Genomic DNA, 12,105 nt, shown 5'->3' on the forward strand with positions numbered 1-12,105 from the left:
GTACTCCCATAACCATTATATGTACTGTATATTTAGTCATAAAACACATACTTCAGTTTTTTTATTATTATATAATATTGTAGCTTGCAGTATGTATGTACACAACTGATAAACATGAATGAATGAATACATACCAAAAAAAAAAAAGTTCACTTACCCTTGCAGAATTTGTGTCTGCATCCCATCTTACAGGGTTGGAGAATGAATAGCTAATGTTACTTCTTGAATATGTATGGAACAATGTCACAGAGATCTTACACTACAGGACCTCCAGGTATCAATCTGGTCTTTGTTCCTCCCATGCCTGCAGACACCACAGTTACTCATCTGTCACAAATATAACAGCTACAAACTTATTTCTTTGCCGGGTAGGCTAAATCATAAAATAATTAGATCACCTGGAATCTGTGCTATGCTAGTTGAATAAAGAAATCTAATAAAATGTCGATTCGGTATAAATTATACCACAAAATACACACAAGTGATCAGAAAGGTCGTTTTTTACTGGGATAAAAATGAAAAAACATTTCAGAATGTAAATTACGGCTGCCATTGGGTCACACTTTCAAGGTCGAGTAACATGTTCTCGACTAACACTTCACAAAGTCAAACATTAAAGAGGGCTAAAATCATCAATGGAGCTTTTTTTTGTTTTCTACAGCAAATATTCCAAAAGTAGACTTGAACGCTGAGACGCAAACAGGCATGGAGTTATCAGTAAAAAAATATGTGAATTTGTAAAAGCTGGACTCTTATGATATACATTTTAGTCACAGGCATGTCATCCAACACACATTGTGCTCCTTGAGCTCGTGGCGTGTATGTTGGAGGCAGTGTCACTATGTGGGCCGGCTGAGTGTGCGACGCATGCTCGGGTTAATGGTTACCGCGCACGATTAATCAGTATCAGTGCAAGGCGTTCCGTGGAAAAAAAAAAAAAGCATCGGGCTATTACGGCAAGCTTTCATTGGTAAGTTAATGACTTTTTTTTTTCTTTATCCAAACACTGACTAGAAATCTAAAAAAAGCTAACAGCTGGAGAACAAAAATAGAACAAGGACGGTGAATATGTTTGAGTTGTTTTACATACATTTAAAGAATCAAAACACAAATACAAGCTAGGACGCAACAACAACAAAAATAGCCGGAAATGTCGTTATGTTAGCTAACTTAACGAGGGGGGCTGTTTGAGTTGATCCCAATATTTTTTAAAGAATGAATACATGAATAAAGATGAGTGCTGTATGAAGCTAATCCAGGCAGCAAAGATTTTACCACGTAGCCAATTAGCTAACACCTATAGCTTGCCTTTCATTTTAAATCAAAACTAGCTTCATGTATCTGACATTTGTATACGAGACATACACGTACAGTAACTTTGAGCAAAACACAAGACATTTTGTTTCCATTCTAGCACGATAGCATTACGCAAAAGATATGTAACAATTTGGCACAAAAATTAATCCCAATTATCACAAGTTCTTCCCGCCTGTGTTTCTTGTCGTCATCCAGCAGAGCGCCCGTGGGGCCAGCGCGGTCGGGATTAAAAGTGCAACTGCGCTCTTACCGAAGGACAAGCAGTAGAAGGCAACCAGGTTTTCAGAGGAAAATGTCCACGAGTCCAACAGCCCGAGCAGCCCAAGCGAGATGACAACAAACCCCGCCTTGAAAGCACCAGAGGTGCCATGCCTAGGCAGCAGGTGCAGGCCCAGGCCAAGACCAAAAAGGCTGCCCATGTTCCGTAGGAGACTGGCAAATGGCGTGCTGTCCATATGCACCCATTCAGCTCTGGCGCACCACCTCTGGGCCTTCTCCAGAGTCCACAGAAGGTCCACACCCACAGCCTTAAGTAGCAGGTAGAAGCCCACGGCGAAGGAGGTCAAGAGGAGGGTGGTGAAGGCGTACGTCCTGAAGCTGGCCCTGTAGATCCATTTCACCTTTGACATGACTTCGGCCACCATCACGCCTGACAAATGACAAGGTCAGTCAACTTTCAGGCTCCGCCGAATGATCCTAATATGTCGGACTAACCTGTGACGAGCCCGGCGAGGACCTGGTGCGGGAAGTGGGCCGCCATGTAGACCCTGGACATACACACTCCCAGCGCCACCAGGCCCATGAGCCCCCACAGAACCAACTGCAGGAGTCTGGCAGAAAGGACAGTGGGAGTACTGACAACCAACACCCGACAAGTTAACGACCATGTGGACCGTCACTCACTTGTACAGTGACGGCGGACATCGTTTCTCTGCTGCCATGTTGAGTATGGCCGTCACCATCACGTACCAGACCCCTGCGGCACCCATCGCATGACCAGAGGGGCTTCCTGCAACCCAGCAGTTGTAAGTCGGAAGAAACGGAAACTTGAGCTTGTATTGACTTGAGTTCTCACAAACGTGTCGAAGGCAACAGTAGGACTGAACTTTGGAAGCAAGTCTAACGTGATTATAATCACAAATGAATGTTATCATTCCAATCAATCTTTTGAGAAGGAGCAATCCATTAAAGTGTACCTGGTCCAGTTTCACATGTAATGGGAAACTGCTGCAGCAAAGGGGCCTCTTTCGCCCCATAGAAGTGGGTCTCGTGGACCCACCAATATGGTCTTTCTCCAAAAAGCACCCTGCCATAGAAAGACCGACAAACTTAAACCCCAAGCAGTTGTTGCTATATTTCTGATCTCACCATTACCATTTGAGGACGAGGTTGATCCAATCCCCGATGACAGCCACCCAGATGAGCCGGAGGCCCGTGTCCCGCCGCAGATGGAACCAGATGGGGAAGAAAAAGAAATAGGTGGTGTGAAGGTCGGCCACCGTGGAAGCAAAACTGAACAGGCCCTCGTAGCCGCCGTATTTAGTCTGCAGGTGCAGCGCCAGCTCGATCCCCCAGCTGTGGACCAGATCCATGATTCCAGATTTTTGCCCGAGAAGGATTTGCTATGGGATCTTTTTTTTTTAGCGGTCAGTCAGTCAGAACGCCGTACAGCTCCGTCCCCTCTATTAGGTCTGTGTGTGATCTCCATCGGACTTTACTCAAGGCTAGCAGGCTTGTTTGCCTTTTGGACAGTCCAGTCCAGGTTCTTAACCCCGTGCACTCCCCTTAGACCCCCTCTACTGAAATCCATAATTAGAGAACTCAGTGGCTGTCCCTCACACTGATTTCCTGGAAAACATTTTCTCTGCTCAGTGACTGACTTCTTTGCTCATCCTTGTTGTCTTGCGTGGATGCTCCCGATGCTGCCCTTCCGAACAGGAAGTAATAGAACCTTATGAGCGAGGACTTCCTTTCTGGCAGATCTTTCTATCACTTGCTTCCGACCAACCAATCGGCAATATCTATTTGATCAGACTTGATCTGCTCGAATACCATCATTCAATCATTGATTATGCAATCTACAATCTATGTAAGCGGCAAACATTTGAGACCAGTGAGATGTTTTCTCCAAATCATCAAAAGACAATTACATTTACAACTCAAATGTTCTTATGAGGTGAAGAACATGAGGCAGAGCAACACGATTAAAACGATGCCCAATGACAAATGTCTCACAAAGTGAGCCATTGCAGTATTTTTGGTCATCCTGTGCCAACTCCGGTAACTTTGACGCCGTGTTTTTCCCCCTCCCAGCATGTTTTTGTGTGCCAGGGCTGCCAAACTGTCCCGACTCGCAGTGTTTTATTACACATGTGCAAGGTCCAAAGATCAACATGAGCATGCGTCTAGGTGGTGATCTCCCGGACTATAAAAACAAGCAGCTGTGTCACCCCCGGCGACACTCTCGAGTGACTCACGCGCTCGCCGTTAACGATGCTTCACGCCGCCATGGACGCCATGCAGGGCTTTGGGGTGAGCAGCACCCGCTACCTTCAGACCAACTACCCGGACGCCCAAGGCCTGTTCCTTTGGGTGTCATGGGCAGCAGACCTCAGGAACACGTTCTTCATCTTCTTCCCGCTCTGGTTCCACCTGCGACCATCAGTGGGCATCAAGCTCATCTGGGTTGCAGTCATCGGGGATTGGTTGAACCTGGTGTTCAAATGGTGAGGTGGGATCATATCCAATGAAGAGAATTTAGATGACTAAGTACTTCTTTCCATTTTCAGGATTCTGTTTGGGGAGAGACCCTACTGGTGGGTCCACGAGACACCTTATTACACTAACGGCATTCGCCCTGATATTGAGCAGTACCCCATGACCTGCGAGACGGGACCGGGTATGAAAGTGGCACTTAAGCAACAAGGGGTCTAAGAGGATCACAATACAAACTAACTTTCTTCTTTGCTACCCAGGAAGCCCATCCGGTCACGCTATGGGAGCGGCAGGCGTCTACTACACATTGGTGACATCCATCCTCGCCCTCACAGCGACTAAGAAGAAACACGGTGGCAGGAAGTCGTCCAAGAACAGGTAACTCCAAAAACCTACATTTTGTTGACAGTTTTCTAGCCGGCACGTTATGTCCTCCTAACACGTGGTTGATCATTGACTCTTGGGAATCGAGTAGCCGAAAGTTGTCAAGATAAGCCCACAGTGATGGCATTATTTGTTACCAGGGGGACGCAGTGTGCAAAGCTTCCTTTACTGACACGATCATGATGTTCTCTTTTGGCAGCTACCTGAAGGCTGTCCTTTGGGCCGTGTTCTGGGGAGTCCAAGTGTGCGTCTGTCTGTCGAGGGTCTTCATTGGTGCCCACTTCCCCCACCAGGTCGTGGCTGGAGTCATCACAGGTATGGTTGACTAGTAAACCGACTAAGGTCACGAGTACTGTAATGGTCTTGAGAGGGTTGTCAAATTCATACTCTTGGTCATAAAATGATTGTTGTCAGGTTTATTTGACATCCAACGTGGTTTTTGAGTTAGAAGGCATTGGCGTGAAGAAAATATCCAAGTTTGCAAACAGTCGGTCTTGGGGTATGGAAAATGTTTGCAAGTGTGATTGATCGGCATGGATCAGGCAGTAGAGCGGTCGCCTTCCAAAATCGAAGGTTGTGGGTTCATTCGGAGCCCTTGTGACCGTGTCAAAGTGTCCTTGCCTAGTTGCTCCTGATGCTGCGACATCAGTAGGAAAATGAAGACAGTGCTTCTGAGTAACTTGAAGGGAGAAAAGCGCTATGCAAGTGAAAGCACTTTCTAAATCGAATGTCCTTAAGTAGGAGAGGGTCTATACAGATCTGGCAGAAACCTAAACTGGACTCTTATTGACACCCTAGGCATGATCGTGGCTGAGGCCTTCAACAGAACACGGTGGATCTACAGCGCCAGCATGAAGAAGTACTTCTACACAACGCTTTTCCTCACCTCCTTCGCCGCGGGGTTCTACCTACTTCTCAAAGCCGTGGGCGTCGACCTCCTGTGGACGCTCGAGAAAGCCCAGAGATGGTGTGCCAGGCCTGAGTGGGTCCACCTGGACAGCACCCCCTTCGCCAGCCTCCTGCGCAACATGGGCACGCTGTTCGGCCTGGGCCTGGGCCTGCACTCGCCGCTGTACACAGAGACCAAGCGCAGCAGCAGCAGCGCGGCGTCCCGGGCCGGCTGCGTTGTCGGCTCCCTGCTGTTGCTGCACCTCTTTGACTCCTTCAAGCCGCCCACGCACACCGCCGCACTCTTCTACCTGCTCTCCTTCTGTAAGAGCGCCACCGTGCCCGTGGCGACGGTCAGCATCATCCCCTACCTAGTGAAGAGCGCACTGGGCTTGCACAGCAAAAAGGCTGCGTGAGCCAAGGAGAAGAAAAAAAAAAAAAGAAGGGACTTCCTGAAACAGAAAGCAGGGTGACCTGTTCCTGTGTAGAGACTTGGTGCTAATTGCATTTATTTAAAAAGAAAAGATCGTCAGGCGAAGCCGACAAGAACAACAGGAAACTGAACTTTGTGTGCGAGCAGATGACACTTCCCATGATGCTTTGAGGCACTTATAAGAGCTCAGTAGCTAAATATGCTATATGTTATGTTGCTGTATTTTTGAATATTGCAGAGTATTTTTGATTATTCTTAATAAAACTTTGAAAACAACACCCGAAAGGGAGTTCTTGTACTTTCCAATGATGCCACTGAGTGATACAAAATGGAACCCCACAACATCATTATCATCATATGTCATTTTTAAAGGTGGGCCTCAATTACACATGATTTCAGCCCCCCCCCCCCGCCCAACCCTGGACTAGTCTCCAGTCCACTGTATGGACATTCAAGAGTATTCAATGAACCTAACATGCAAGTTTTTGGAATGTGTGAGGAAACCGCCTCAAACCCGCAAATTCCACAGACGAAAGATGAAGCTGAGATTCGAACCCCCTAACCAAGGTGCCGAGAGGGCCTCCACAGTGCTGCTCGCCCTCGTTTTGTCCACAACAAAGTATGTATCCTTAGTTAGTCACAAATAAACCTTGAGTAAGATAAATAAATATGGAGTCGCTCTCCCTCTAATCTGATGTTGACCAGACGTCAAACTGGACCAGAATGACGACTCAGCAATAGCATTTGTAAAACAATAATCTGTCAATTCTTTAGAAACTAAAGTGCAAACAACAAGAGACAAACTCAAGGTGCAACTTGATGATAAATAGTCAGATTAACGTCGTCTAGCTTTGAGAAACAAGAACAATTTGCTCATGATGGTGTTCTCTTAGCGCTATAAATCAAAACGGATACACAAAATGGACAACCTCACAAAGCCTTCAAAACATCCCTGACCTTTAACCCCCTGACATCCTGCAATGACATCAGCGCGGACGTCACCACACACTTTACGCGGGCCGGGGGTGCAAAAGGCCACTGTTGCGAGTCAGACACTCAATATTTGTTTATAGCTCTGCCAAATGACCGACAAACACACAAGCAATCGGTTGAGGCACCTGGCACGTTTGCGCACGTCAGTCAAACGCGGGTTCATGTTTGATATGATGGATAGAAGAGGTTATAGATTGAAAAAACGAAAACAAGTGTGCATACTATCATGTAGCGAAAGTCGATGGACTGAAATTATTGATGACGTTTATTGCCTTGGCTTATGAGTAGTGAGTGCTGTCACTATCGAATATGGATTATTCAATCGAGTAATCGACCAATCTGATTTATTTAAATTTTGCATTAGAGTTTATTATGAAAGCATTTTTTCCCTGATTACTGTTTATTAACCAGTGATTGGAGTTTATTTCGTGTCCGGAAAGTAATTAAAAAAAAGGGGGGGAGGGGATTGAAGTACTGTTATCGGTGCAGTCATTGTTTTACAAAGTAAAAACATGTTTGCAAATGCCTTATTTTAATTAAACACAGCAGATATTCGGTCTTCTTTGATGAAGGACTACAGAAATCAGTGAACAATTACTGTTGATATGCTGAAATCAGGATTTAAATTTAAAAAAAATGGCTCCGATCGATTAACTTTGACAGCTCTACATAAAAAAAAAAAATAATAATAATAATAATAATTATATATATACATATTTTTAAAAAATAAATAAATAAATATATATATATAAAAAAAAGAGCAATGATGATGACATTACCGAATGAACAATACTGAGCTCTTTGGAAAAATGAAAAAAGAAAACAAATAAATAAAAATAAAAAACTCTGACAGCTCTAGTTATTGCCCATTCACTTACATTTCCATGTCGTCACACTGCATTGCAACATCTGGAGGAACGCTTACGCTGTACTGGCTTTGATTTTTTTGGTTCCTCGCCATGTTGTAATGATGGATAATGTTCCGTTGTAGAAAAATACGAGTCGACGGGGTTGTCTGATTCACAAAGTAATTATTCGTCCTCATGCCTGAAAAAAGCTGCTCCGCGTGCTGGCTCTGAATAACTCCAGCGAGTTCCGGCACAAGTTCCATCTTTCTCAGAACCTCACTCTGGTCTTTGCTACTTCCCCGGTGGAAAGCATGCAAAGCAAAACGCCGCGAGGACCCGGTGACGGGGTGACCATCGTCGTCGGCCGGCAATTTGGGAAACTTCAGCCAAGGCACGTTGACCCGAACGTCGCCCCGAGAGGCCGTCTTGACGTTCTCTGGGGTGGAATCCAGTAACCGCCCTTGAAAGGGGTTAAAAATTCCCGGCTGCCTGCGGTTGGCGTGCAGCGCCAGCCGCTTGGCGTCATCGTACACCGCCACGTTGGGAAAGTGTTTCCACGACAGCAAGAGATCCACAAAGTCGCGCGGCGTCTCTGCTCCGAGGTTGAACTTGACTGAATACACAACCCCGCACGGGCAAGTGATTACTGCACAACCACCTGCGAAACACAATCAAATAGTAATCATTGACAATAAAATCTAATAAAGTATAGCTGACCTAATTTCTTTAGCGCAATTCTTGTTCAATCCTGTCTCATTTCATTTACCAGAGGCGGCCCACACTTTGTCAACCACTTTGTTGTTAGCGACTCTATTAAGCATTTTCTCTGACAGTCTCATGACAAGATCCGCCTTGGAACCGTCGTCTTCCACGCCACACTCTTTGCACAGTGCCCGGATCTCGTCCTCGGCCTGTTTCGGAAATGTAAATCAAGTCAAGTCAAGATATCGTCAAATATAGCATAGAAGAAAAGTATTTGGCATATTCCATCAACTAATTCACCTTCAAGTTGAGAAGGTCGTCCGTGAGCCGCTCCTCGTTCATTTTTTCATCATCCACGTCATTTTGCGTTTTTTCCAATTCTGTGTTCAATACAAAATTTGATCCGCGGGTGTTCGGGCCAATCCAGGGGGCCCGGCGATGGCAGCTCGGGGGCACAACAAAAGGGTTCTTCCGACCGTCTTTGTGAACAAATTCGCTATTATTATTATCATCGCCGCTACATTCAACAAATATGAACCTACTTTTTTTACTATTTCTCCAACTGTTCTGTCTTTTGTCAAAACTTACATGGAACGCATCCCCGACTGATTATTTCTGTGGTCACCGCATTCCAGAAGTGGTTTATGTCCACACGACCGTCATAATTATCAGGCGGACTCGGGACGTCACTCGCTGCAAAAATTAAAACAATGGTTGGGTATTCATAGCGCAACTACTTTAAAAGCTGATGCAGTGCCAGTCAAGGGCATGCTTAATATGTTGCGCAATTCCAGACAAACGAGATACGAAGCGAAATGATTTGACGTCTGATTGAACTCACCTGGCATATCGCAAAGGCCTTTTTTGTGAAAGTCCATGACGACAACCGCCGGGCTGTGTCCGCATGACGCGCAACTGTACGTGTATCGGTGGTCGGTTAAGGCCTCAAAGTGAAGGTACGCCTGCAGGACTCTTTCCTCGTTCGGGAAGGACGCGTTCTCTGTTGCCTCGATGATTTCCATCACTTGACCGATAGTTGTATGGGTCTGGAAATTGATGAGAAACAGGAGCGTTCCGATGCGATTCAATTTCAAAATAAAGGTCATGTGTTGTGGTTGTTCGTTTTGATAACCTTTTTGTTGTTTTGTTCCGGTTTTTGTGTTTGTGTTTTTTGCATTACATTTTAATTTTTTATATAGTTTTTAGTTTGTGTTTTTTTTTTCTGTTTGCTATGACTTTTTGTTTTTCATTTAATATTTGGTGTTTGTGTTTTTTGATTTTTTTGCATTACATTTTAATTTTTTATATAGTTTTTAGTTTGTGTTTTTTTTTCTGTTTGCTATTACTTCTTGTTTTTCGTTTAATATTTTGGGTTTGTGTTTTTTGATTTGTAATTGCGATTACTTTTTGTTGTTTTGTTCCGTTTTTTTAATATATGTTTGCGATGACCTTTTTGTTTTCTGATTTGTGTTTGTGATGACCTTTTCACTTGTGTGATTTTTGATTTGCTGTGTTGTTTTGTTTTTGTGTTGTTTTTTAAATTTGGTTTGTGTTTTTTGATTTGCAGTCATGTCCGTTTTTTGTTTTTGCGTTTTGCACTTCAGGGCCACTTTGGTAGGTGCATATTAATACTAAAGTGCATTTTCACAATATGGGCCCTTTAAATTACTGATGGATCCCATCTCTATGGTGTATACCGCCACCTACAGCGGCGGAGTCCCCTCTCAATATTCGCAAAAGAAGAACAAATGCAAATGGGTATAAGTCGCATGTCCGTTTGAAAATTTGAAACAATTGGATGGAAACCCGATTGATTGGCTCAGCGAAATGAGACATTACAAGTTAAATTCAATGGGTTTTTTTTAAAGATGTTTTTAAAATGTATTTAAATTGCAGACAATTAAACATGGGGTTTTTCAAACACGAGATGTCTCATGACGTAAATCAGCAACGTGACCATTGGTCGGCCATTTTAGGACAGGGGACTTCTCTGGTTGGCAAGCTGGATGGTTTGCTCACGCTGAATTCTTGATGGATTTAAAAAATGGATTAAGGTAGCAATGATTCAGGCTGAATTTTCAAATCAAATTATTTGGGGGGGAATAATGCAGAATAGTTGTTCGTGTCATCTCTTGTATCACATTTAACAACATAAATAAAAATAAGTTAAGAGTTTGGGAGATTTGAGCCATCGACGGTTATTCATTGAATTGCACCCTGCGCTATAATGACCATAAATCGATTCTAAAATCTGAAATAACTCCACAGATATGACTCTGTACCTGCAGTGCGTTCCTGACCATCACGCAGAAGTGTAGCGACAGGATGATGTGGTCGTCAAAGTTGTGGATACCCTCGTCCCACTCCTGGTATCTGTAAATCATGCCGCAGTTCGGGCACGATTTCCTGTATGTCGATATTCCTAAAAACGCAATCCAAGCAAAAGATCACTTGAGATTTGAGTACTCAAAACTAAAGAAATGTGCCGGTACCAACCCTCAACGACGCCCGTGCTCGTCAGGATCTTGCCTTCCGATGTTATGACTTGTTCACAGAGTGTGTGTCCGCAATCGACGCACTCCGTTTCTCTGGGGATCAGATGCTTCGGGAAGCTGCCCAGCGTTCGTCCGTCTCTCGACCGCTCCATGAGAGCGCGGGGTATATCGGCTGGAAGCTTCTTGCTGGCGAGGAGGTACTCGAGCATCCTTGCGATCCGTGCGTCGTCTGGTGGACAACTGTTGCGTTTCAAGCCGCAGACATTTTGGACCGCGGCGATCTCGGGAAGATGGGGCGCCTCTGTCCTCGTCACTTTGCCAAATAGCTCTCTCTTTGTGACAAACAGATGCCATTTCGCAACCGCTTTGTGAATGCAAGACTGCCTCGCTTTGCAGCAGGGACAAAGCCAGATGTTTTTCTTGGAGTCGTACGACGCAATCACTCTCCCCAATCGACTGTAACGAGTTCTCTTTTTTTCATACACGGAGATATGAAATCTGGACGGCGTTCCGCCCACCGTCAGGTGTACGGAAAGCGCCGCACCCTCTGCTTCGGCATTTTGTTGCCAACCCAAAAGGCCGGCTTTGCACTTCGCGCCCAGCCATTTATTCTCCACCATTATTTCCAAAGCCTCGCCCGGTAGTGTCACCGTTTGACCGTCGCCGCGCGGGCAATACGATAAAGATTGAATGTGGTGGCACTCGAAAGGCAACATCCCGCTACTTAGACAAAAATCTGTGTTCAGGCGACACTGGTCCACCTCGCACATGATCTTCCGCGTTGGTCCCCAAATATTCTTGACGACGTGTATGGGTGTCGCCGGGCCGGAGAAAGATTTCTCCACTGCAAACACGCCGCGCGCAGCGTCGACACACTGGCAGGCCAAAAATTTGTCCTTTGACACCGTCTCAAAGAGGTGGCCATGTTTTCTTCTGCAGTGGGTTTTGAAGGTTTTTTTGTATAAAATCACCTTGCAATGAGGACAAATGAATTTATTTTGTTCGCTAGATGCTTTAGGGGCCTCGGAACACTCTGTAGGAGCCTGCGTGGGTTCTGGGGGCTCTGGGTGCTGCATGGGGGCCTCTGGGGGCTGAGCGGGGGCCAATGGGTGCTTCATGGGGGCCTCTGGGTGATGAGAGGGAGTCAATGGGTGCAGCGCTGGGGCTGATGGACACTGAGCAGGGGCCAAAGACGGCTGAGCGGGGGCCAAAGACGGCTGAGCGGGGGCCACAGACTGCTGAACGGGGGCCACAGACTGCTGAACGGGGGCCACAGACTGCTGAGCCGGGGCTACAGCCCGCTGAGCCGGGGCCACAGACCGCTGAACGG

General features: G+C 45.6%; 3 protein-coding genes across 3 annotated transcripts; 1 reads left to right on the forward strand and 2 right to left on the reverse strand.

The window, feature by feature from the left end:
• Window positions 1–485: 485 nt before the first annotated feature.
• g6pc1a.1 (glucose-6-phosphatase catalytic subunit 1a, tandem duplicate 1) lies at window positions 486–3,888 on the reverse strand. The gene is made up of 5 exons (XM_086064714.1): window positions 2,692–3,888; window positions 2,514–2,623; window positions 2,221–2,326; window positions 2,032–2,147; window positions 486–1,966 (listed from the first exon to the last, which is right to left on the reverse strand). Exons 1-5 carry the CDS (start codon window positions 2,907–2,909, stop codon window positions 1,473–1,475), a joined length of 1,044 nt encoding a protein of 347 aa, XP_085920840.1. The 5' UTR covers window positions 2,910–3,888; the 3' UTR covers window positions 486–1,472.
• Window positions 3,766–6,013, forward strand: g6pc1a.2 (glucose-6-phosphatase catalytic subunit 1a, tandem duplicate 2). The gene is made up of 5 exons (XM_086064713.1): window positions 3,766–4,043; window positions 4,107–4,216; window positions 4,293–4,410; window positions 4,616–4,731; window positions 5,215–6,013. The coding sequence occupies exons 1-5, from the start codon at window positions 3,811–3,813 to the stop codon at window positions 5,718–5,720; spliced, it is 1,083 nt and encodes a 360-aa protein (XP_085920839.1). The 5' UTR covers window positions 3,766–3,810; the 3' UTR covers window positions 5,721–6,013.
• Window positions 6,014–7,245: 1,232 nt separating this feature from the next.
• Window positions 7,246–12,025, reverse strand: LOC147156878 (uncharacterized). Its single transcript, XM_086064708.1, has 7 exons — window positions 10,777–12,025; window positions 10,563–10,702; window positions 9,122–9,326; window positions 8,869–8,973; window positions 8,581–8,759; window positions 8,345–8,489; window positions 7,246–8,236 (listed from the first exon to the last, which is right to left on the reverse strand). The coding sequence occupies exons 1-7, from the start codon at window positions 11,891–11,893 to the stop codon at window positions 7,605–7,607; spliced, it is 2,523 nt and encodes an 840-aa protein (XP_085920834.1). The 5' UTR covers window positions 11,894–12,025; the 3' UTR covers window positions 7,246–7,604.
• Between the last annotated feature and the right edge of the window lie 80 nt (window positions 12,026–12,105).

The sequence above is a fragment of the Leptonotus elevatus genome, chromosome 20 (genome assembly GCF_054856555.1).
Source record: "Leptonotus elevatus isolate MCC_2025b chromosome 20, RoL_Lele_1.0, whole genome shotgun sequence".
Classification (NCBI taxonomy): Eukaryota; Metazoa; Chordata; class Actinopteri; order Syngnathiformes; family Syngnathidae; genus Leptonotus; species Leptonotus elevatus.

What these genes read in the sequence shown, in the direction of transcription:
- g6pc1a.2 (XM_086064713.1), top strand. Translation starts at nt 3,811, where the DNA reads ATGCTTCACGCCGCCATGGACGCCATGCAGGGCTTTGGGGTGAGCAGC. An exon ending in TTGAACCTGGTGTTCAAATG is followed by an intron (nt 4,044 to 4,106) that starts GTGAGGTGGGAT and finishes TTCCATTTTCAG; the next exon opens with GATTCTGTTTGGGGAGAGAC. An exon ending in GACCTGCGAGACGGGACCGG is followed by an intron (nt 4,217 to 4,292) that starts GTATGAAAGTGG and finishes TTTGCTACCCAG; the next exon opens with GAAGCCCATCCGGTCACGCT.
- g6pc1a.1 (XM_086064714.1), bottom strand. Translation starts at nt 2,909, where the DNA reads ATGGATCTGGTCCACAGCTGGGGGATCGAGCTGGCGCTGCACCTGCAG. An exon ending in ATCAACCTCGTCCTCAAATG is followed by an intron (nt 2,624 to 2,691) that starts GTAATGGTGAGA and finishes TTTCTATGGCAG; the next exon opens with GGTGCTTTTTGGAGAAAGAC. An exon ending in TGTCCGCCGTCACTGTACAA is followed by an intron (nt 2,148 to 2,220) that starts GTGAGTGACGGT and finishes CCTTTCTGCCAG; the next exon opens with ACTCCTGCAGTTGGTTCTGT.
- LOC147156878 (XM_086064708.1), bottom strand. Translation starts at nt 11,893, where the DNA reads ATGAAGCACCCATTGGCCCCCGCTCAGCCCCCAGAGGCCCCCATGCAG. An exon ending in TGGTCAGGAACGCACTGCAG is followed by an intron (nt 9,327 to 10,562) that starts GTACAGAGTCAT and finishes ATCAATTTCCAG; the next exon opens with ACCCATACAACTATCGGTCA. An exon ending in AGGCCTTTGCGATATGCCAG is followed by an intron (nt 8,974 to 9,121) that starts GTGAGTTCAATC and finishes TAATTTTTGCAG; the next exon opens with CGAGTGACGTCCCGAGTCCG.